The 21,595-nt window shown below is 35.3% G+C and overlaps 5 protein-coding genes across 5 annotated transcripts; all 5 read right to left on the reverse strand.

Annotated features, from left to right (window-relative positions):
* Positions 1-501: 501 nt before the first annotated feature.
* On the reverse strand, positions 502-1,745 carry LOC141460017 (uncharacterized). The gene is made up of 2 exons (XM_074139619.1): positions 1,568-1,745; positions 502-1,083 (listed from the first exon to the last, which is right to left on the reverse strand). The coding sequence occupies exons 1-2, from the start codon at positions 1,646-1,648 to the stop codon at positions 553-555; spliced, it is 612 nt and encodes a 203-aa protein (XP_073995720.1). The 5' UTR covers positions 1,649-1,745; the 3' UTR covers positions 502-552.
* A 764-nt stretch (positions 1,746-2,509) lies between these two features.
* On the reverse strand, positions 2,510-5,153 carry LOC141460021 (uncharacterized). Its single transcript, XM_074139623.1, has 2 exons — positions 5,008-5,153; positions 2,510-3,090 (listed from the first exon to the last, which is right to left on the reverse strand). Exons 1-2 carry the CDS (start codon positions 5,053-5,055, stop codon positions 2,560-2,562), a joined length of 579 nt encoding a protein of 192 aa, XP_073995724.1. The 5' UTR covers positions 5,056-5,153; the 3' UTR covers positions 2,510-2,559.
* A 2,115-nt stretch (positions 5,154-7,268) lies between these two features.
* LOC141460018 (uncharacterized) lies at positions 7,269-8,980 on the reverse strand. Its single transcript, XM_074139620.1, has 2 exons — positions 8,873-8,980; positions 7,269-7,871 (listed from the first exon to the last, which is right to left on the reverse strand). The coding sequence occupies exons 1-2, from the start codon at positions 8,921-8,923 to the stop codon at positions 7,311-7,313; spliced, it is 612 nt and encodes a 203-aa protein (XP_073995721.1). The 5' UTR covers positions 8,924-8,980; the 3' UTR covers positions 7,269-7,310.
* A 1,685-nt stretch (positions 8,981-10,665) lies between these two features.
* LOC141460022 (uncharacterized) lies at positions 10,666-13,657 on the reverse strand. Its single transcript, XM_074139624.1, has 5 exons — positions 13,427-13,657; positions 13,112-13,346; positions 12,814-12,898; positions 10,938-11,367; positions 10,666-10,762 (listed from the first exon to the last, which is right to left on the reverse strand). The coding sequence occupies exons 3-5, from the start codon at positions 12,859-12,861 to the stop codon at positions 10,698-10,700; spliced, it is 543 nt and encodes a 180-aa protein (XP_073995725.1). The 5' UTR covers positions 12,862-12,898; positions 13,112-13,346; positions 13,427-13,657; the 3' UTR covers positions 10,666-10,697.
* A 1,278-nt stretch (positions 13,658-14,935) lies between these two features.
* Positions 14,936-19,101, reverse strand: LOC141461124 (uncharacterized). The gene is made up of 2 exons (XM_074141850.1): positions 18,947-19,101; positions 14,936-15,512 (listed from the first exon to the last, which is right to left on the reverse strand). The coding sequence occupies exons 1-2, from the start codon at positions 18,992-18,994 to the stop codon at positions 14,976-14,978; spliced, it is 585 nt and encodes a 194-aa protein (XP_073997951.1). The 5' UTR covers positions 18,995-19,101; the 3' UTR covers positions 14,936-14,975.
* Positions 19,102-21,595: the final 2,494 nt, after the last annotated feature.

Consider the following 21,595-nt stretch of genomic DNA (forward strand, 5'->3'; position numbering starts at 1 on the left):
ATTGGAAAAGGAGAAAAACCAAAATGAGTATCCTTGTCTAGTGATTATCTTCTCGCATTGGAAGTTACCAGGAGGGGTGGATCAGGATTCCTTAATCTAGCAGAGCCATTCCCTCAGAACATGAGGGAAAATGTTGATGAAGGGTGGCTTGTATTGAAACCAGGAAATTTGCTGAATGAGGAAATCCTTATTTGCTGATTCACCACTCTTCCTGGGACACTCCTGGACAGCAGGGTTACGGTGGAGAATATATCCCTACCTAGGATCCATCTTTTAGGGAGTTTACCTTAGAATTTCTAGGGAAGGCATTGTAGCTGCAGGAGGTGTTGCAACAAGGTGTAAATTCTTTCATTTGGAGGATTCTACATCAGGATATCCAGAAGAGATTATTGTTTGAGAAGGGAGGGGTAACCACAAAAACCACAAAAAATTCCTCCAGCTTTTCCTAGAAATGTCCCTAGTGATCCTGGGCGAAGGTTTTCATTAATAAAGTTACCAAAATTATTGATTAATCATTATATTTATGGTGTTAATACAAAAATTTTTACAATTTCACAAACACGAATCTCTTTCTTTAAAAATTTTTTTCAACTGTCGTTTGAATTCTTGATCCTTTCGATGCGCACAATGTTGAAACATGGCTCGAACCTCTTTGCCGAATGCTTGTACAGCATCTTCATAATCTTCAAATTTGGGTAGAATACTTTCAATATTCTTACTAAAAGCTAGATTAGCTTTGGTTATGCACAGAGCTTCGGTAATTTGATCTCGGCTAACGCAGTTTATTAAATCTTTCGCTAAGTTATAGATAAAATTTGGGTCCATTCCAGGAATTTGCTTCGCATATGGCACTGTCTCGTTCAATTCCTTGAATAAGTCACAATTAAATAAGTCATTAATAGAGTCTAATCTAAGCTGTTCCATTTGTATATCTGCTTGTTGATAACACTTTAGAATTTTGGAGTGTTCGGCCGGCGGGTTTTCTAATTCTCTACTTTCATAGATGCTTTCCTTTTTTGTTTTGTCTAACTGTTCATGAAAGTCTTTTGTGTCATCGTCCAATGTTGCAGGTGAGCTGTTCACCTGAAAATGAAAATGACCTAGTAAGTATAAAAAAAATTAAATAAAATAAAGAATACAAATTTTTAAGCTACAATAAATTTACGTGACCAGGACTTTGTTTAGACAAGTTTACGTGACATTAGGACTTGGTTTACGTGATATCCAGAGAATAGGAGTACCAAAACTTTGATCTCAAAGATCATCTTATATTTTCCAACTCTTCAAGTTCAAATACTCGATCCATTCTCTTATTACTAGATCTCGTCCCTCCTGATCTCTATATTCCCTCACACCGTACTTCATCCTTTGACAAATCCTTCCTAATACGCGCTACCTCTCTCTGGAACTCCTTACCATCATCTGTACATGTACTTATTCTAAGGGGACCAATAGGCCCAGGATAAAAAAATTTATTTTCATTCATTCATTCAAAACAATTTGTGAGTGTAAAAGAAAGTAAAATGTTTACAGGTGTAATAAAAATAATAAAACATTGTAATTATACCTGAGCGTTGATTAGCAGCAATAAACCGACTGCATAGAAGGCTTTCATGTTCAGGTTATGAAGCCAAAGTTGTTTGACCATGCTTGATGACAGCACAACTCAAGGTGTTAAAGAGTCGCATAATATTATATACTGTCTTAGAGATGGCATGATAACGGTCTGGACCCAATCTAATTTATTTTAACACCACCACTATATCTGTGGAGATAATAAAAAGGTGTTTCTTAAATAAGATAATGTTGCTTCTCTTGTTATCTTCATTTCCAATAATATTCTTCAAGTGTTTAAATAATATTTGTTTTCGTTTTCCCATCTTTAGTGGATTTACAGTCTAGAGTTTTTACTGAATGTATTATAATTTGACCTAACCTAACCTAACCTAACCTAATCTAACCTAACCTTACCTAACCTAACCTAACCTAACCTAATCTAGCCTAGCCTAACCTATCCTCACCTAACCCAACCTAATCTAGCCTAACCTAATCTAACCTAACCTAACCTAATCTAGCCTAGCCTAACCTAACCTAATCTAGCCTAGCCTAGCCTAACCTAACCCAACCTAACCTAACCCAACCTAACCTAATCTAGCCTAGCCTAACCTAACCTCACCTAACCCAACCTAACCTAACCTAACCTAACCTAACCTAACCTGAAAGTTATTTACCACTGTGTGTGTGGAGCGGCCATGACAGCTCCAGAATATTCTTGCAGAGTAAATCTATGAAAGGTTCCATCCACTGTTCCTGAGACTTCCCTAGAGAGTACCTGGGTGAATGAGTAGTATCATTTTGGTGAAGTGGATAGGTCTAGCGTGGAACACATTAGATCTGTTGGGTTACAGTGCAGAATGTCCTGCCAAAACGAAAATTGGTTTTACCATTTTTTTTTCTCCTGGTTAGTGGTGGGATGAATAAAATTACTCAATTTATTAATTATTACGTATTTATTTATTTATTTTTTTTATTTATTATTCAAATACAAAATTTGTTTGATTATAAGCAAAGATTTCTTTGCTTTAAAATTTTGGCTAACCGGAGCTTGAATAGGTAATCCCTGCGATGAGCACAATATTGAAATATGTCACGAACCTCTCTGCCAATGATTAGAACTTCCGGTTCATAAGCTTCAAATTCCGGGATAATACTACTAAGACTATTACTAAATGCCAAAAATGCTTTCGTAACGCACAATAACTCGCTAAATTCATCTCGACGGGTACAGTGCAACAAAGAGTCGGTTAATGTGTACATAATTTTCGGATCCATATCCATTAAGGGGAAGTTTTCCGCAGTTTCGTTTAATTCTTTTAAACGAGAACAGGTGGCCAGTTCATGGACACTGTCGAATCTAAGTTTTTCCAATTGTTTAACTGCTTGTTGATAACATCGTAGAAGTTTGGATGGATGTTTTAGAAGAGATAGTCCGTAGGTCTGTGGTTGTTCAGTAATTTTATTGATTAATTCCTCTGATGATTCATCAACATGCTGGTCATCAAGGTCTAATGTTGCTGGTGAACTGTTCACCTGAAAATTAAAAAAAAAAAAAACAGTGTGGTGAGCAACTTTTCTTCAAACTCAAAAATTGTAACCACACCCCTCCTTAATTTTAACCACACCTCCTTAATTTTAACCACACCTCCTTAATTTTAACCACACCTCCTTAATTTTAACCACACCTCCTTAATTTTAACCACACCTCCTTAATTTTAACCACGCCCCACCTTATTTCGTTTTTTTTTAACCATACCTTAATTGCAGAAAAGAGATAGATCTTCCATTATACAAATATTATATTTTACAGGCAATCTACCCCACTTCTGTCTATTTCCGAGTTTTCCCTAATCGAAATTCCCCGGGAAAAAATGTTACTGATAAAAAGTTGTACGTTAATATATTTAATATACGATATTTTTATCTACTGTACGATATTTTAGTGAAATTAGATGAGCCGTTTTTGAGCAAATCTATTTAGTACAGTGGTACCATCTGTCAGCCATCTTTTTTCTAAAATAATTTGGAAATTCAGTAGCAAGACAAATGAACTAAGAAAGGTTTTGGAATTTGGTAGAAAGAAAAATAATTATGACTGAAATTGGCAATAGTCTTTCTTATTTTTGGACCAATGATTCAATCATCAAAAAAATTATGGACAATAAAAAAGTAAATGCCTATTTTTTCAGGAGGGCGGTACGTCTAACTTAGGTGTCGTAAACAGGAGGCGATTAGCAAAACATATTTTACTACAAAAGTTCTCGTAACTACTTAAAATAAAATCCAAAGCTAAAAAAACCCAAGAACTGAACCCACTAACCAAGAATACGAGGCGTGGCTATTAAATAAGGAGACTGATGCTGCTACAGAAGAACTATGCACGCGCCAAATCCTAACGACCGCGACAGCTGTGCAACGTAAAGCCTTCTCTTTCGATTGCAGCAGCGTCTCACGTGTTTGTAGAGAAATCTGTCTGATCGGAACCGTCGTTTGTGTACTAGAGGTGTTAGTGTCGTTTTGCCGAAAACATGATACTACACATGTAGTAGAGCAACGAATTGTCGTGAAATTTCACACCAAAACTTGGTAAAACCGCTACTGAAACTTATCTTTTATTAAAAGAAGTTTATGGCGATGAATGTTTATCACGTGCGCGAGTTTTTAGTAGTTCAAGCGTTTCCAAGATGGCTGAGAAAACGTCGGAGCTGATGACCGCCCGGGTTGCCCTTCCACGTCCAAAACGGATGAAAATATCCGATTATAATTAATCAACATTACTACCATGATGTGCTTGCTCAACTCCATGAAAGAATAAGCAAAAAACGACCAGATTTGTGGAAGAACAAGTCACGGGGTTCTCCATCAAGACAACGCGTCAGTCACACTGCATTGTTTGCCGCAAGACGTACAACATCCCAGTTTTAGACCATCCGTCTTGTTCGCTTTGACCTGGCCCCATGTGACTTTTATCTGTTCCCCATTAAAAGGAACACCATTTTCAGTCCGTTGAAGCTGTTAAAAAAAAAGCGGCACGCGTCATGCAGGAGCTCACAGAAAAAAACTTCCAACACTGTTTCGAACAATGGTAAATTCGCATGGAGCGTTGTAGGGATAGGGGAGGGGTGTATATTGAAGGTGATAATAACTAAATATGTATAAATTTAAAATAAAATGTTTTACATCAATAGTCTTGTTATTTAATGGCCACATCTCGTACATCTTAGCATTGCGGGTCTAGTCTTTTAACCGCTCGGCTATCGTGGCATTGTTGGAACTAAGTTTGTGTTTTTAAATTAGTTTTAAATCAGCATACAATTAACCGCTCTGCAGGACTCAAGGAGCTTCAAAATAGATAATTGAATACTCAAAAAACGATAATTTTATGCTATCCTAATACTTTCACTTAAAGAGATTATCTCACTGATTAAAACAAAAAAAAAATAATGATACCTGAGCATTAATTAGCAGCAGCAAACTGATGGCAAAGAAGACTTTCATGTTCAGATGATAATGTTGGTACAAATGTTGATCAATGGCTCTGATGTTGGAACAACTTAATGCGATAGGGAGTCACGCGACATTATATACCATTTTGGTGATGGGATGTGATAATGATATGATAGAATATAACTTTTTTTGCGATACTTTTCCTCATAATTATAGAATTTAAGGAGATGATAATGATGGTCCTTACAGTTTCTTATAATTTTTATCTCAATAAGTAGTTCCATTATTGTGCCTCAAATGTTGAAGCAATTGTTCACCTTTGACCCGTGTGCCCCTTAAAGTGATCTTGTAGAATCCAAATTTTCCATTGATCTTATACAGGGTGTTCATTTTAAGACGACTCAATTGCTTAAACAGCTGATCTGAGCAAAAAAATGGTAGAGGAAAAATGTGTTGCCTGCCACCTCTAGTTTCAGAATATGTGACTTGATTTTAGATTCCTGCACGCAATAGGTCATTTTTATGTATTTTTTCATCCCCTTTCTACCAAAAATATTGCCAAGGCAGTAAAGTTGGTATTTTTCTTAATATTGGGAAATAAGTAGTTTTCCGAGTGATTTTTCTAAGAAAAATCAAATGTTAAGAGCTTTAGATGTTCTCAAGCATACACAAAATGGCTAAAAATTAATTTTACATCTGTTACAAACAAGGTTTAATAATTATTTGGTAATTTTGAGATAGTTGCGTTTAATTACCAAATTAATTGGAAATCTCCTATCACATATTTAAATGTACAATATCTTACATTTAAAGCTTCAAACTTATTCCTTAATTTATCAAATAATACACTTTAAGCAGCTTGTGCAGCATGAACTGTGTCTTCATAGCTGCCTCCTCTGGCTCGCAAGCACATCTACATTCCTAAATGGTTGATGAATTGGGTTTATTGTACCCACTAGCGTGGGTAACAACACAGTTTTAAGGTAGTTGTACGACCCGTGTCGTAAAGCACAGGGCTTTAACTTTGCTTCTAACTAAAGCAGGCCAATTATTTGAGATGGGTGCCCTAAGGGATTAGACCTAGGGTACTTTGATGGGCCCTTAACACTAGCCAATTGGAGATTTTTAACTCTCACTTCCAATTCTTACACCATGCAGAGTCTCAACTCCGTCAGAGACTTGTCTACTTTACCTTCGCTCTAAATTCCCTCAATCGGCATTGTATCAAGCACAAGGTAGTGCTGTCCCACTCTTCTATTCTATTGCACATTTGAGTCCCTCTGAATTACCTTCGTGTTGAAGAAGTGGCTAGCCATTGGTGCATATCCAGTTATTGGCGCTTCAAACGTTCCTTAGATCTTTTCCTGTCCTATTTTGATGATCCCGAAAGAATCCTTAGGGCTTAACATTGTTCATAAATCACCTTTTTTTTTCTTTTTTTTTTTTTTTGGCCTTCTGGGCGTGCAGATTAGCCAACCATAAATTATTTCGATTGAACGAGTCCAGAAATTGGCAACACGAGTCTGGGACTTCGTAAGAGGAGTTCACCAACTCCTATTTCACTGACTGGCTTTTAGTAACCCTGGATTCCTCTCTTGTTCTGAAATCCAGAAAAGACCATTTCACATGGTTTTCTACATCCTTTTACTAGCTTTGATAGAACACTGTTTTATCCAGGGCCTTCAAAATAGACTTAACATACTGGGAGCGCATTTGATTTCCAATTGTTAGAGAAGGATATGTCTTTAGGTTATGAGCAGCGAGTAGTCGATATCCGGTTATCCTTTTTTTCCCCCCACTAGATATTCTGTAGAGAGGCCATGTTACGTGGAAGCGGGAAAGTGTCTGTGGCACCAGGGAAGGGCGATCCTCTTCCATCAAGATTCCTTCTAATCCCATTTGTTCTGGGAAAATTTATGAAGGAAATAGTTGAAGCTGTTTTCAAGAAAAATCCCAAAGAAGTAAATAACCCATTCAACTACTTGGTAGTTCAGGTTGTAGAATTTTCAACTGAATCAGAATTTTAGCAGAACACATTTAACCCTTCTTTATATTCAGTAGGACATTGAACCGTACATTATACTCAAATTTTCCTTTAGAGGAAAGCCTTCTACCTCACACTCTCCTAGAATTTCCCTGGGAAAATGTTTCTGTCAGTTGCAGCCATAAGGTGATTGCCATACTTTTCTTAACTAGTTAGAGAAAGTAAAATGCATTGACCTTTACATATACTCTGAAGAGAAGGGATGATTAAATTGACCTAAATTGTTGTTAACCTTTTATTGAATACAAAAATTTTAAAGTTTTTACAAGCAAAATTTTCTTTCTTCTAAAATGGTTGCCAATTGTTCTTCCAATTTTTGATCATCTTGATGAGCACAATATTGAAAAAGTTCACGCACTTCTTTGCCTATATTTTGAACTTCAACTGCATAAGCTTCATTTTTAAGCTCATATCTTTTAATTTTATCATTGAAAACGGACATAGCTTGCGTAATGCAGTATGCTTCAGTGAGTGGATCACCGCCAATGCATTTTCCTAATGCTGCTTTTAAATCGTTCATTAATTTTGTACATTGACGTACACTATTGTTCAATATCCGGTCAATATTGAATTCAAATGAAAAATATTCATTTAAACGATCACACCGGTAGAAATCGGAAATGCTGTTCTTTCTAAGTTCTTGTAATTGTTCAGTTGCTTGTTGATAACATCGTACTAGTTTGAACCGTTCTGCTGACGATGGTTCTAGCAGAGTCTTAGTTCCAGTAATATCAGTCAGGATTACTTCTGTTTCTTTGTTGGACTTTTCATCATCGTCAAAGTTCTTTTCATCTACATCCAAAATTGCTGATGAACTGTTCACCTGAAAATGGAAAATTGTGTGTTAAGCAAAATAAGATTGAAGTTTGTTTTTTTTTTTTTTTTTTTCAGAGTTTCATAATGTAATTTTACTGATTTTGCAATTCGAAGAATTGGTGGGAGAGAAATCTTAGGCCAGATGCTGGAAAGATCTTTGGAAAGCCAGCCTACCAAACTGACTGCGTCATTACTCCAGCAATTCGGGAGACGTAACCAGACACGCCAGCAGAGGGTGCGGTACTTAGGGCTTCCATTGAATAAAGTAAAGTAAAGTAATTGCCTATTTTTTCAGGCGGGGCTTAACGTCCAACTACCCAATTAGGTGTCGTGGACGGAGGCGACTAGCAAACATACTTTACTGTAATTTCCTTTTGTTAGCCATTAACCCATTCGCTGCCAAGCCTAAATTGTACGAAGTTATTCGCTTTGCCATTTCTATTTTGAGTGTTATTGTTTATCTAAGTTTTATTATTTCAAGATAAATATAAATCATAAATAATCATTTACATGTATAAAAATCAAACACGAGTATACTCGTGGTTGGCAATGGGAATGCAACAGGACTCGATATCCTTTTTCTTATTGGCGCACGTTTAAGCGAAAAAACAAATGAATCACACAAATTGTAATGCTATTATACCAAATAATACCATTATTCCGAATAATAATACTAAACAAATCTTTATAATATATAAAAAAGTATAATATAATATAAAGAACATATATTGAAAGTATCTCGAGTATATTCGTGCTGGCAATGCGTAACACCCTGTCAACCACGAGTATATTCGTGGCAGCGAATGGGTTAAATAAAATCCAAGGCCTAAGACCGGGGAATCGAACCCAGTACCACAATACATATTAGCTTCGCAGGTCTCGCCTCTAACCGCTCGGCTACCATGGCGCCTGCTTCCATTGAATATTTACTCTACATAATCGCCACAATGCTATGTGTACTTATGCTTGATAAGATACATACAATAAAGCAAACAAAAAGCATTGTACCTGAACATTAATGAACACCAATAAACCAATTGCATAGAAGAATACTCTCATGTTTGGACCAATAGTAGTGATGTGACATACCAATTACTCTAAAAACAGAACAACTTGAGGTGTTATAAGCAGCATTGATTACATCCCCACTTAGTTTAGTTTGATAAAACGATCTTGCTGCAAAATGTTTCGTAACATTTTGTATATTAATTAAAGAAATTTTTGCTGCGTCAATAATAATATTAAGTTATTTGAGGTAATGCAGTTTCTCATGTTATCTCAAAATAATTCAATAATATATTTCAAGTGTTTAAGTAATGTTTACTTACGATAACCACTCATAAGTGCCAAATTTGGTGGTCGTGTGGATTTATATTATTGAGTTTCTAGTGGTAGTTTTGTAATTTATGGTGGTATACTTGATTTTGAAGTCATTTTACAACATTGCTCACTGTGACAGGGCAGTAACGACCTTCAAAATGCACGTTTGAGAACGGTAGCGAATCTACTAAGATAAGGTGTCCGAGGAATCGATAGCGGATTCCTGCACGGCCAATATTATCGATAGATATTGAAGTAAATGAATAAACATTTTAATCAATACTATCGACAGAAGATTTTCCTGGATCAAGTCCAGCTGCGTGTATCGTCCAAGAAGTTTCCTACAGCTCACTGTCCGATGTCATACTGAATAATGCCTCTGGCTTTATCCATGATTTCACTTTGTTATGAGACTCTTAATTAAAAAAAGAAAAAAACAGCAATAACCATTACTAGCTCAGTGGTTAGCGTATTGGATTCCCACGCTAATATCCCGAATTTGAATCCAGCTGCTTTCAATTTTCTCTCCCTACAAGCTCACTGTCCTGTGATGTTATTGGTATTATTATTATCCATTGTGAAAGGATGTTATTGTATGTCACAATGAGAGAATACTGTCCGGAGGTCGATAGTCTACCAAAAAAAAAAGCTCAGGGCGCCAATTACCTCAGATGTAAGCCTTAAGTAAGTAATCGTCTATTTTTTCAGGCAGGGCTTAACGTCCAACTACCAAATTAGGTGTCGTGGACGAAGGCGACTAGCCAACATACTTTACTATTTCTCATTTAACCAATAAATAAAATCCAAGGCCAAGACCGGGAATCGAACCCAATACCACAATGCATATTAGCTTTACATCTTAACCGCTCGGCTACCGTTGCGCCTATTGACGCGCCTTATAAAAAAAAATAATAATAAAAATAAAATAATTGAGGGTTGAAAAGTAAGTGTAGTGATTACAAGTTCTGACTTGTCAAGTAAGAGATCCCCAGTTTGAGTCCCAAGGTTTTACTGGAAAAAGGTTAATTGTAAAGTATACCCTTCCACGACACCTAATTTAGAAGTTTAAGCCCCGCCTAGAAAAAAGCAGGCGATTACTTTACTGTAATAATAATAATTTTGACTAAAGTATTTACTGTATTGCCGTCATGATTAAATCAGTTTTATAACCCCTATGATTCTGTTTGAAATCTCTTTGTGTTCATCGAGTGAGTCCAGGGTGTTCCTTCTGACAGGGCTATTCTCTCTCCATCCTGTTTAAAGAAAGGAACGCATCAGGGCCAACAGGACTAAGGGTTGAAGGAAAGAAAGAGGAGCTAAAAGAAGTTGAGGGACTTAGCCCTCGTTCTTAGGTTGGTTGAGCCGCTCGAATATGCTTAAAGGTGTAAAACTTACTGAACTCAAACTTACTAAAAAACTTGAACCAAATTTAAGCTCTACTTGAATTAAACTGATAAAAGCACACAGCCTTCTTCCACTCTTAGTAGCCACTGCTTTGTTGAACCTTACGGTGTTAATAATTCAACACGATTTGGCAACATTTAAATTTAATTATTGTTGTGACGTAGAGCGGAATCCCTGTCAACAAAATCCAAAAATATAGTTTGGCCTTTCTGGAACTGTACACTGAAGGGATGTATAAAATTAATTAATTGATATATCACATATTTATTCGTTAAATACAATATTTACAGTTTCTTATTTCACCCAAAATTATTGGACAGAATAAATTATTGATTCTTTCGATACGCACAATATTGGAAAATGTCAAGAACCTCTTTAGCCAATTTTTGTACTTCCTTTTTGTAAGCTTCAATTTCCGGCACGTACTGTATGATGTCACTAGAGAAATCCCAAATAACCTTCGTAATACAGATCTTCTCGTTCAGTGGATTACCGCAGGCTAATAAATTACTTAATAATTTCTTCATCAATACACCGCCCAATTTGAAAGTTTCGTAAAAAAATTGGCCAATATCTTTTAAACCTTCATTGAAACGATCACACTGCAAGAATTCAGTAACAGTGACTTCTTTAAGAGTCAGCTGTTGCACCGGTTGTTCAGCTGACAGTTTCTTTGGCAATTCATCAGTCTTTAATTCAGCAATTCCCTGGCCTATTTCTCCAGTCAGTTTGTCAAACCATTTATCAAAGTTTTTGTCATTCTCGTTCGAACTGTTCACCTGAAAATGAAAATTTTGTGGTGAGAAAAACTAAGAAAAAACGAAGAAGAAGGAACTTTAATGACATCTCAGCTGGGATTGATGAACTTTGGAAGATAATACGAGGTGTGGCTATTAAATAACGAGAGACTGATGCTGCTACAGAAGAACTATGCATGAGCCAAATCTTAACGACCGCGACAGCTGTGCAACAGCGTAAAGCCTTCTCTTTCGATTGTGCAGTGTCTCACGTGTTTGTAGAGAAATCTGTCTGACCGGAACCGTCGTTTGTGTACTAGAGGTGTTAGTTTCGTTTTGCCGAATGACATGATACTACCACATGTAGTAGAGCAATTTCACATGAAACTGGGTAAAACCGCTACTGAAACTTATGTGTTATTAAAAAAAGTTTATGGCGATGAATGTTAATCAAGTGCACGAGTTTTTGAGTGGTTCAAGCGTTTCCAAGATAGCCGAGAAGACGTCGGAGATGATGACCACCCAGGTCACCTTTCCACGTCCAAAACAGATAAAAATATCGATTATAATTAATCAACATTACTACCGTGAGGTACTTGCTCAACTCTGGTGAAAGAGTAAGGAAAAAACGGACCCGATCAAGACAACGCGCTGGCTCACACTGCATTGTCTGTAGCAAGACGTTTCTAGCCAAGTACAACATCCCAGTTTATAAGACCATCCGCCTTATTCGCCTGACCAGGCCGCCCCATGTGACTTTAGATCTGTCCCCAAAGTCCAAATCTGCACTAAAAGGATCACGATTTCAGTCCGTTGAAGCTGTGAAAGAAAAAAACGGCACGCGTCATGCAGGAGCTTACAGAAAAAGACTTCCAGCACTGTTTCGAACAATGGTAAATTCGCATGAAGCATTGTAGGGGATAGGGGAGGAGTGTATATTGAAGCTGATAATAACTAAATATGTGTAAATTTAAAATAAAATGTTTTATAGCAATAGTCTCGTTATTTAATAACCACACCTCGAATAACCACGCAGTGGGTAAATAATGTAGACTGAATTCTGTACATGAAGATTTTGGATTCAAATCCTGCTGCTGGCCCTTAGATTTCCTCTTTCTAGGAGCTTCTTGCTGCAGCTCATTGTTCAATGAGTGGACAGTGTTATCTGTTGAAAGACTTAGATGTTGAAGCGACTTAATTTAAATGTTAATCTAAATAACTTTGATTTTATCCATTGTAGTGCGCATGCGTTTGCGAATTTGGTCAATTTGCGCAAATTGACCGGTTTTGGACTTTCATACATCACCAGAGGTTAGATTAATCACTCTGATGTAGAGATTTTGATTTCACTTACGTTACCATCTCGCACTACACTTTCTGTCTTATTACTGACCTGAGAATTGACTCCATAAACTACATCATACTAAATTCTATCAAAAGTAAAACATTTAGAGTTATAATAGAAATAATAAAACATGATAATTATACCTGAACATTAATTAGCAGCAATAAACCGACTGCATAGAAGATTCTCATGTTTGAATAATGCCAAAGTGTGTTGACATCAACGGCTCTGATGATGGAACAAATTTGAGGCGTAAAAGATACACAATATTATATACAGTCTTAGAGCTGGTGTGATAACAGTGCAATATAATTAATTTTAACTTATTTTCATTTCAATTAAAGAATGCATAGCACAGATAAGGTACGAGTACCTCAAAGATAGATGTCGAAATGACAGAAAACGGATAACTGGCAAACATAATATAAAGTGAACTCACACCTGACTGCTGCATTTTTAGTAATGCTACCACAGATAGGATGGCTTAAGTGGTTAATACACTTAGATCCTGCGTTCGAATCCAACCTTCATTCTAAGATTTTCTATTTCTTTTCAAGTCTTTTAACTCCTTAGTTCACAGTCCGACGGGTTTTTGTAGGTAATGTTATGTTGTGGAACTGCCCGGAATGAATTGAAAAAAAGCTCCGAGCACCAATAACCTTGTATATTTTTGTTCCTTAGTTACGAACAATAAAAAAATATATTTGTGAATGTAGAATAAAGATAAATATTATTATTTTTTAAACAAATACTAACAATTTTAAAGAAGGTGTTTACTTTCTTTTAGGAAAAAATGTTGATAATTATTGGTAATAAATGTTTAAATTCCTCTTCTAAGTCTGGTATCAGGTTGTGAACAATTATGTACATGGTAATTCTAAATATTTCATTGAACAAACGCCATTAAACACCTTTACACCGTTTTAATAACAAAATACAACTTAAAAAAAACACATTTGGTAAAATGAAAGACACATTGTCCTTTTCGCCATAACGCTCATGTTTCAACTACATACACCTCTACACACTGATCCTGACCGCCCGTCTAATCGACATCACTGTCAAATCGATGTGTGCAGCCATTCCAAATATTTATTTATGCAAGGGGGGGCCATCATAGATTCCTAGTCTACGTATACATCAAACCAATATATTATTTAAAAGAATGAAAGATTAACAAATGTACCAGAAACAAATGCCATTCTGTCTAATAGAGTACATTACCTGTAATTAACAGTATTATTTCCAATGAAAGGAAAAATAGAGTCTAAAGAAGCTCGTAGATTTAGCCAAGAACCTTTCAGCAATGAAGCACCGCAGGGCTAGTTAGTTCTTCAGAAGGCTGCTGAGTTACTTACTGAACTCGAACCCTTTAAAGCCATATTTAAACTACGATTCAGAAGAATTTCTCATATGATCATATTAAATAAAATCCAAAGCCTAGACTGGGAATTGAACCCAGTATACCGAGCTATACTTCTTAACTTTGCAAGAGTTTTTACTGAAGTGCAAATTACTTCAAATCTGATAAAGCCAAATACAAAACTCAAACATTTTTAGTGGTTTAAAAATCGATTATAATTAAATTTAATTGATGGAACATTAGATCTGTTTAGCCGTAAAGCAGAATTTCATGTTAAAAATATTTATTTATCCTTTTATTGAGATTTCCACCTGTACCTACAGGGCACAATAGGTAAATGAGATAAATGTAAGTATACAGTAACGTGGCAGACGTGAATGACGGTCATCCAGTGATGGCCGCCATTAGTCACCCAGTTGGTCACGGGGCCAACGGCGCCTCAGCCGTCTTCGAGGATTGGAGGGTAGCCGTAGTTGAAGACAAGTTTGCAGCTAAAGTGAGAGTTTTTGGTGAAAATTTTTATATCGAATTTAGGCAAGTTCGGAGGTTGAATGGAATTTGGAGATCTGTATGGATATTGTGTGGTTGCTAACATAGAATGGGGCGTCTACTATTTTGGATTGGAGTGTTTGCAGTCTATTGATGTTGGATTTTTTTAGCTAGCCCGTAAAGTTTTGAGTCCGTGGTGTGAGAAGAGCTGTATAAAGTCGTCGTTTGTTCTGTAGTGAGTGTTTTGAGCGTTTGTCAAGTAGTCTGGCTAGAAGTTTTGTATCGTTCGTTTAGTTCGGTACGTTTAAGTCTCGTATGGGGGTTCCAGGTAAGTTTAAAAAATTAAAATAAAAATAAGTTTTAGACTTTAATGCTGTGAAGAAGGAAGGTAATGAATAAGATACTAAATTATTGATTTTTAATATTTATTTGGTAAATATAAAATTTTACTGATCAGTGGCACAATTTTGTTTCCTTCAGAATTGTTTCAACTTTTTCATTCAATTTTGGTTCATGATGAGTTGCACAATATTGGAAGATTTCACGAACCTCTTTGGCCAAATTCACAACTTCCTGCTTGTAGAGTTTAAAGTCCGGCAAATGTCCTTTAACATTCCAAAAAGCTTTAACCACGCAAATTGCTTGGCTAAGTTTACCATTGCCAGTGCATTCTGATAGATCGCTCAAAAGATCCTTTAGTACATCTGCGCTAACGTTGAACGTTTTAACCATGATTTGACCAATATCTTTGAAACCTTCTTTTAAACGATCACACTGAAAGAACTCAGTAAGTGTGGCTCGTCTTAGTTTTACTAGTTGTCCAAGTTCTTGTTGGTAACATTTCAAAGCTCCTGTTTGTTCTAGCAGAGTTATTCCAAAAGTCTGTGGTTCATCATCATTGAATTTGTTGATTATTTCCTCGGTTGTTTGTTCATACCATTCATCAAAGTTCGTGACAAATTCGTCCAATGTTGCTGGCAAACTGTTCACCTGATAATGAAAGTAAAGTATGAGCAAGATTAACTTTCGTTTCATTCTCTATACTAGAGGTTCCCTGATCTTTTTCAGTTTGCGGTACCCTAAATAATCGGATTTTTTTTTTTTTTTTCGCGGCGCCGCCTAATACATAAGATTTAGTCACTAAAGCTCGGGTGGGGGAAGCCGTGCTTGCGCACCTTCAAAAGATGCGGATTGGAAAGAAAACAATGAAAGACTCGAAAGTTGCTAAATTCTTGGAATTTTGTCAACGTAAACGATTGTTGGCGCGAAAATTCGAGAATTGGAAATGCCAAAGAAAATTGCCGAATTGTTTAATTGAATATTTCGCGGCGCCCTTATGACGGCACCTCGGCGCTCCAGGGAGCCGCGGCGCACACTTTGGGAATCAGTGCTCTGTACTTCACAGTTAGGGCTCCATTTTTCCTCCCTTCCTTACTTACAAGCGGAAGTGTTGTAACTTTTTCAATATCACATTTTTCACAGGAAATCATCTGTTTTTTGAGATCTCCAGAGTAGCAGAAATAATAGCTACCAACCAATGTTTAATGAAAAAAACCTGCAGAAACCTTTAGTTTCCCAACTAACGTATCATCTGGTTTAAAATGTACGGTTCTGTGCCCTTCATATTGTAAAGGAAGGTTTAAATATGTTGCTACAAATTTCGTGTTTCATGAACTTTCATTACTGAATAGATTATTTACATCTTTAGGCTCTACTAGTTTTGGTCAACATCCTGTTATTTGAGAAATTTTTCCTGGATAGTTAAATTAAAGGTACCCAAAGGAGAGGAGTGGCTATTCTTCCCTCTAGACCAGTGATTCTCAACCACTTTTGCGGGCCGCAAAAGTTTTTGAAGTGTGCCGCCCAAATTTTAGAAATGCGTACAACAAAAAATTATATATATTAAATTGTAGAAGACGATATGAGAGTAGCATTATCATTTATACGACCAAATATAAACTGTAATTATCAAAAAAACATCAAGCTCAAATTTCTCATTAAAAGTATTCTTATTATTAACTTGTAATTAATCCCTTAATAAACATATACTGTTGTTTTTTGTAGTACAATATTATTTTATTTTATATTGAAAATAAACATAAACTATTTTACACAGTGTATTATGGGGATAAGTAAAATACTTTTAAACTTATCTTATTGTTAGGGTACCGCCGCAAAATTTTAGAAATTGTTCACTGTGTGCCGCGACAAAGCAATGGTTGAGAATCACTGCTCTAAAGTATTATATTTCAGTATAATGCACGAATCTACCTGTTTTATATCATAAAGAGCGGTAAAAAAAAATGTCTTAATTAAATTCTTAATTCATAGAAAATTCCAAAACTACCGTAATTACAATTACCTCATAAACTTTAGTAGAAATGCAACATTTTTTTTTTTGATAAATATTTCCCGTAAAAAGGGATTTTTGGGAAATAGGGTGAGAGTACACCCAACATTTCCTTAGGTCTTTTATGAAACCATAAGTAAATGATTATAATATTGATCTACGCCCATGGACGAGATTCATACTCGTATCTGTACAAGAAGTGTTGAAGAAGTTGTAAGACACAACTAGATAGATAGATAGATAGAAAAATGGTGTATTTAGTTTTTTTTGTACAAAAACATTACAGGGGTTCTGTAACACAGAAATAAAAACAGAACATATTTATACAAAACAAAAACAAAAAATTGATACTGCTATGAAACAAACTGTAAACAAAACTAAAATGAACTTTTAAAAATGAAAATGGAGAAAATTATACTTAATATGCCAATATAATAATATCCGTGTAATATGTATATATAATGATTATCTTAAATTTATTTTTATTATATAATATTTAATGTTATCCTAGGCATCTACAACTACCCATCAAACCCATCATGTTTCACTCATTTATCACAAATGCTCTAAGTTTTAGAGCGCCAGTAACGTAGTAGTAGAGATGATCCAACTGTTTCTCAGAGGCAACGGTCAACAAGCTAACCAATCCTTGGCCATCATTTACACTACCCGTCACATATCGTTCTAAGTAGTGATTCCTAATAGGAGAGTAAAGAGAGCAATGGATTAAGAAGTGTTCCAGCGTTTCATTGGCATTTAAATTACACAATGTACATAATGATAGAGCATCAATAGCATGGTATCCACCATTGCTGTACCATATTCTAATAGATTTGTCACTTGCTAATCTCAACTGACTCACTACTCGCAATCGCAGTTCTAAATCCCAGATACTTTTCAATAAATCCCAAATTGCTGATATTTCTATAGATAGTGTTATATCCAGAGTGAAACACTCCTATCAATATCCACTGAAACGGCACGATTGTTCCATTTTGTAATTAAATCTGGGATTATAGCATCTAAATGATTAATGTTTTCAGTAAACGCAATTTCAGGTTCTCCTAACATACTCAGCCAATTCTGTAGCTGTGAAAACCAATTCCACTCCGCCTTAATACCATCCAGATTATGTAGATCTTTAAGTCTTTTAAAACATAGTTTAGGAAGTTGATCATCACTCATTTTTAAAATTCTTTTCCAATAATTAAGAATTCTTTTTAATATCTTTGAACTCAATGGAAAGCGTCCTGATTCTAACCTAACCATATAGTCAGGAGTGTTTCTGGGCCAACATATTATTTATTTAAAACAAAGGTTGAGAATCACTGCTCTAAAGTACTATATTTCAGTATAATGCACGAATCTACCTGTTTTATATCATAAAGAGCGGTAAAAAAAATGTCTTAATTAAATTCTTAATTCATAGAAAATTCCAAAACTACCGTAATTACAATTACCTCATAAACTTAAGTACAAATGCAACATTTTATTTTTTTTTTGATAAATATTTCCCGGAAAAAGGGATTTTTGGGAAATAGGGTGAGAGTACACCCTACATTCCCATAGGTCTTTTACGAAACCATAAGAAAATGATTATAATATTGATCTACGTCCATGTAACTGTCCAAGAAGTGTTGAAGAAGTTGTTAGACACAACTACAAAGTGAGAAAACCATTCAGTAAAATGGACTCTTTAAATAATTCATTTTAAACCTCAAAACCTCATTATTTGAGGATACAGGAAAATATGCCCAATGATGGAAAATACAGGAAAATATGATCATCAAAAAAATGCCCCTAAAAGGGTTTTCTGGAACAAAAAAAAAAAGAAGAAAAGAAAGGTCCCCCTTCTGGATAATACTACTTCCGTTTTGGAGTTTCATCGCTAACTTACGCTCCAAAGTGTCAGCAATTTTCCTTTCCCCTCTCCTTGATTGTTAGGCACACATCAAAACGGACATTTCCTCCGTTGAAAATTCAAAATTAAAAAATTTTCCACGATCTCAACGCTTTTCTCATCTAGTGAGAGAACAAATAAGTAATAAAATAGTTTAAAAAAAAAATTTTTTACCTGAGCATTAATCAGCAGCAACAAGCCAAAAGCATAGAAGACTCTCATGGTTTTTTTGGATGATCTGGAACTGCAGGCTATTCACTACCTCTGATGATGGTACAATATGAGATATTTCGCAAGTCGCGAAGTATTTATACAGTTCAGTAATTCAATGATAATGACCTGATCCAATCTAAGGGGTTTTTTTTGACAATTTTTTAACCAAATGTAAAAAAGAATTAGATAAAAATGTTCCTCTTAATTAACCTATGATAATATAGTTCATTATAATTTTATCTTAAAGTATTTCAAGATATTATTATTTAAGATACGAGATATACTTTGACTAAATTGTTGAAGTAATACTTATAACTTTGTGCAGGAATGTAGTACTTTAAAGTAATCTGTGAGTTAGAATTGGTATAGGTGCAGGTGATGTTGTAGATGGCAGCATTTGTGCTTTATGTAAGCCTGTTTCTCACGGTATCATTTATTTGTACGAGTATAATAAAATTATTAATAAAAAGATATTAAATAAAATAGAAACCCAGTTTTAAAAACATCAATTCGGGAATATAACGAAAAACATCAATTTGGGAATATAACGAAAAACATCAATTTGGGAATATAACGAAAAACATCAATTCGGGAATATAACGAAAAACATCAATTTGGGAGTATAACGAAAAACATCAATTTGGGAATATAACGAAAAACATCAATTTGGGAATATAACGAAAAACATTTACGTTGCTATACTTCCTTTTTTTTAATTTATTTTGTAATTTACAATCTGTATACATTGTATACAATCATTAAATATGGAGAGAGAGATGAACTAGTGCGGGAGGAGAGCAGGAGGAGAGAAACTACACAGCGGTAGCACTCTCTATAGGAGAGAGGAGAATACGAGGAGATGAGAGGAGAGATAGGAGAAGAATGACGTTTAAGTCTTCAGCCTACAATGAAGTCGCGGGGCCACTGGCGATTCAGTCGGCTAGGAGTATTAGGGATGTCAGAGGAAGCGAGAGACAGTACAAGAGGATTAGAGCTAGTCGAGAGAGTAGTATCGAATTTTTTGGTACTTAGTCTTGGCGAGTTGGTTTATTGAAGGGAATGTTGAGGTCGTTGAGGTTAGTCACCGTAGAAAGGAGCGTCAGCTATCTGAGTCGGAGTAATTTTGACTGAAATGTCCTGTACCGTCCGTATGTTTTGTAGGTTTGGCTGAACCCCAGACAGCTCTAGTCCCGTAAGTCCACATAGGTTTGTGGATAGTGTTGTACATTAAGCTGTTTGTGTTCAATGGGTAATTTGGGAGCGTCGTCCCAAAGTAGTCTGTTTGCACGTTTTGTCATTGCTTGGTCTTTTAAGTCTAGTGTGTGGGTTCCACGTGAGTCGTTTGTTTATGTAGAGCCCCAAGGTAGCGCACTTCCTATTTTCAGAATCTCCTTCCTTTATCTAGCCCAAGATTCGAAACTCTAAACTTTCCCTAAAAAATATTTGAAATAAAAAAAAAACTGTAGTCTAGTGTCCAAACAGTTACTAATATGATGCAAAAAAAGTGTTTCCTTTTAGCCATTAATACTTGAAATTTTAGCATTGCTTTTCATTTTCCCTTGATATTTTATTAGATTTTAAAATATCTATTAAATTTAGTAACGATAATTTTGTGAAATAACCACATTATTGTTATTATTAATGTCGTTACATTGTTATAATTTGTTAACAAAATACAGCTTGGCAGCACAGCCCATAATCCATGCTCAAATGAATGAAATATTTCCGCTTTAATCATTTCCTATCTCAATCCTTAACAATCCGTAAGAAATCTATAGAGCGAATATTGGGCTTACAAATGTACTAATGAATACAAACTTTGCATCCGAAAATATCCAAACGAATTGTAAGTTTAAGCTTTATTCAATTTTTTTGTCTTTGAATTATTCTTACCTTAATGTTTATAATAATTAAAGAAATCATTTTCAAAAAATAAAAATAAATTTACTAGTTATTAATGTTGGCACATTTCAACTCACAGTCATTGTAAGTCGATAGAAGAGGGCGTGGCTGTGGGCGTGGTCGCCATCATTGTTCATCAGCAACTCATTGGCTAATTCAACCGCCCATATTTCGCAACCTCTACCTCTGCATACTGATTCGTTGATTATTTAATATCAATTATTTTATAGAAAAATATAGTTTAGATTTTTTAAACTAATTTTTCCACCATAGGTATTTGATAAATTAACAGAATATGCAACAAAAAATTTTTATGAGAAAATATGTATTTAATTATAATTATATTTATTGGATTATCTTATTTATACATGAAGGAATAAGAAATTGTGGTAGATTTGTAATGTTTTGGGGAAAAAGCCAAAACTGCTTAGATGCTGGCTAGAAGGTGTAAATTCTCAAGGTTGTAAGGTTAATATGGCGTTATTGCCATTTAATGAAAATAGGTGTCCAAAAAGATTATTTAATAAACAAACAGTTGAAGCAGAAATATTACTTGGAGATAATAAACGATTCCATTCGAAATCCTTATGGAATCACCCTATTTCTCGTACAATACCAGAGACCTTAAATCTGATCACACATCCCAAGCGGTCAGAGATCAATCTCCTCACTAATTCCACAAATACAAAAAACCTGGTATAAATCCAC

The sequence above is a fragment of the Rhodnius prolixus genome, unplaced genomic scaffold (assembly GCF_049639745.1).
Source record: "Rhodnius prolixus isolate KJV_2025 unplaced genomic scaffold, Rpr scaffold_6, whole genome shotgun sequence".
Classification (NCBI taxonomy): domain Eukaryota; kingdom Metazoa; phylum Arthropoda; class Insecta; order Hemiptera; family Reduviidae; genus Rhodnius; species Rhodnius prolixus.

Bases quoted from the DNA above. Each gene is read 5' to 3' on its own strand.
- LOC141460021 (XM_074139623.1), bottom strand. From the start codon at position 5,055: ATGAAAGTCTTCTTTGCCATCAGTTTGCTGCTGCTAATTAATGCTCAG. The intron at 3,091-5,007 runs GTATCATTATTT...TTTAATTTTCAG, and splicing joins TGCTGCTAATTAATGCTCAG to GTGAACAGTTCACCAGCAAC.
- LOC141461124 (XM_074141850.1), bottom strand. From the start codon at position 18,994: ATGAGAGTCTTCTATGCTTTTGGCTTGTTGCTGCTGATTAATGCTCAG. The intron at 15,513-18,946 runs GTAAAAAATTTT...TTTCATTATCAG, and splicing joins TGCTGCTGATTAATGCTCAG to GTGAACAGTTTGCCAGCAAC.
- LOC141460018 (XM_074139620.1), bottom strand. From the start codon at position 8,923: ATGAGAGTATTCTTCTATGCAATTGGTTTATTGGTGTTCATTAATGTT. The intron at 7,872-8,872 runs GTACAATGCTTT...TTCCATTTTCAG, and splicing joins TGGTGTTCATTAATGTTCAG to GTGAACAGTTCATCAGCAAT.
- LOC141460017 (XM_074139619.1), bottom strand. From the start codon at position 1,648: ATGGTCAAACAACTTTGGCTTCATAACCTGAACATGAAAGCCTTCTAT. The intron at 1,084-1,567 runs GTATAATTACAA...TTTCATTTTCAG, and splicing joins TGCTGCTAATCAACGCTCAG to GTGAACAGCTCACCTGCAAC.
- LOC141460022 (XM_074139624.1), bottom strand. From the start codon at position 12,861: ATGAGAATCTTCTATGCAGTCGGTTTATTGCTGCTAATTAATGTTCAG. The intron at 11,368-12,813 runs GTATAATTATCA...TTTCATTTTCAG, and splicing joins TGCTGCTAATTAATGTTCAG to GTGAACAGTTCGAACGAGAA. The intron at 10,763-10,937 runs GTGCGTATCGAA...TTTTGTTGACAG, and splicing joins TCTTGACATTTTCCAATATT to GGATTCCGCTCTACGTCACA.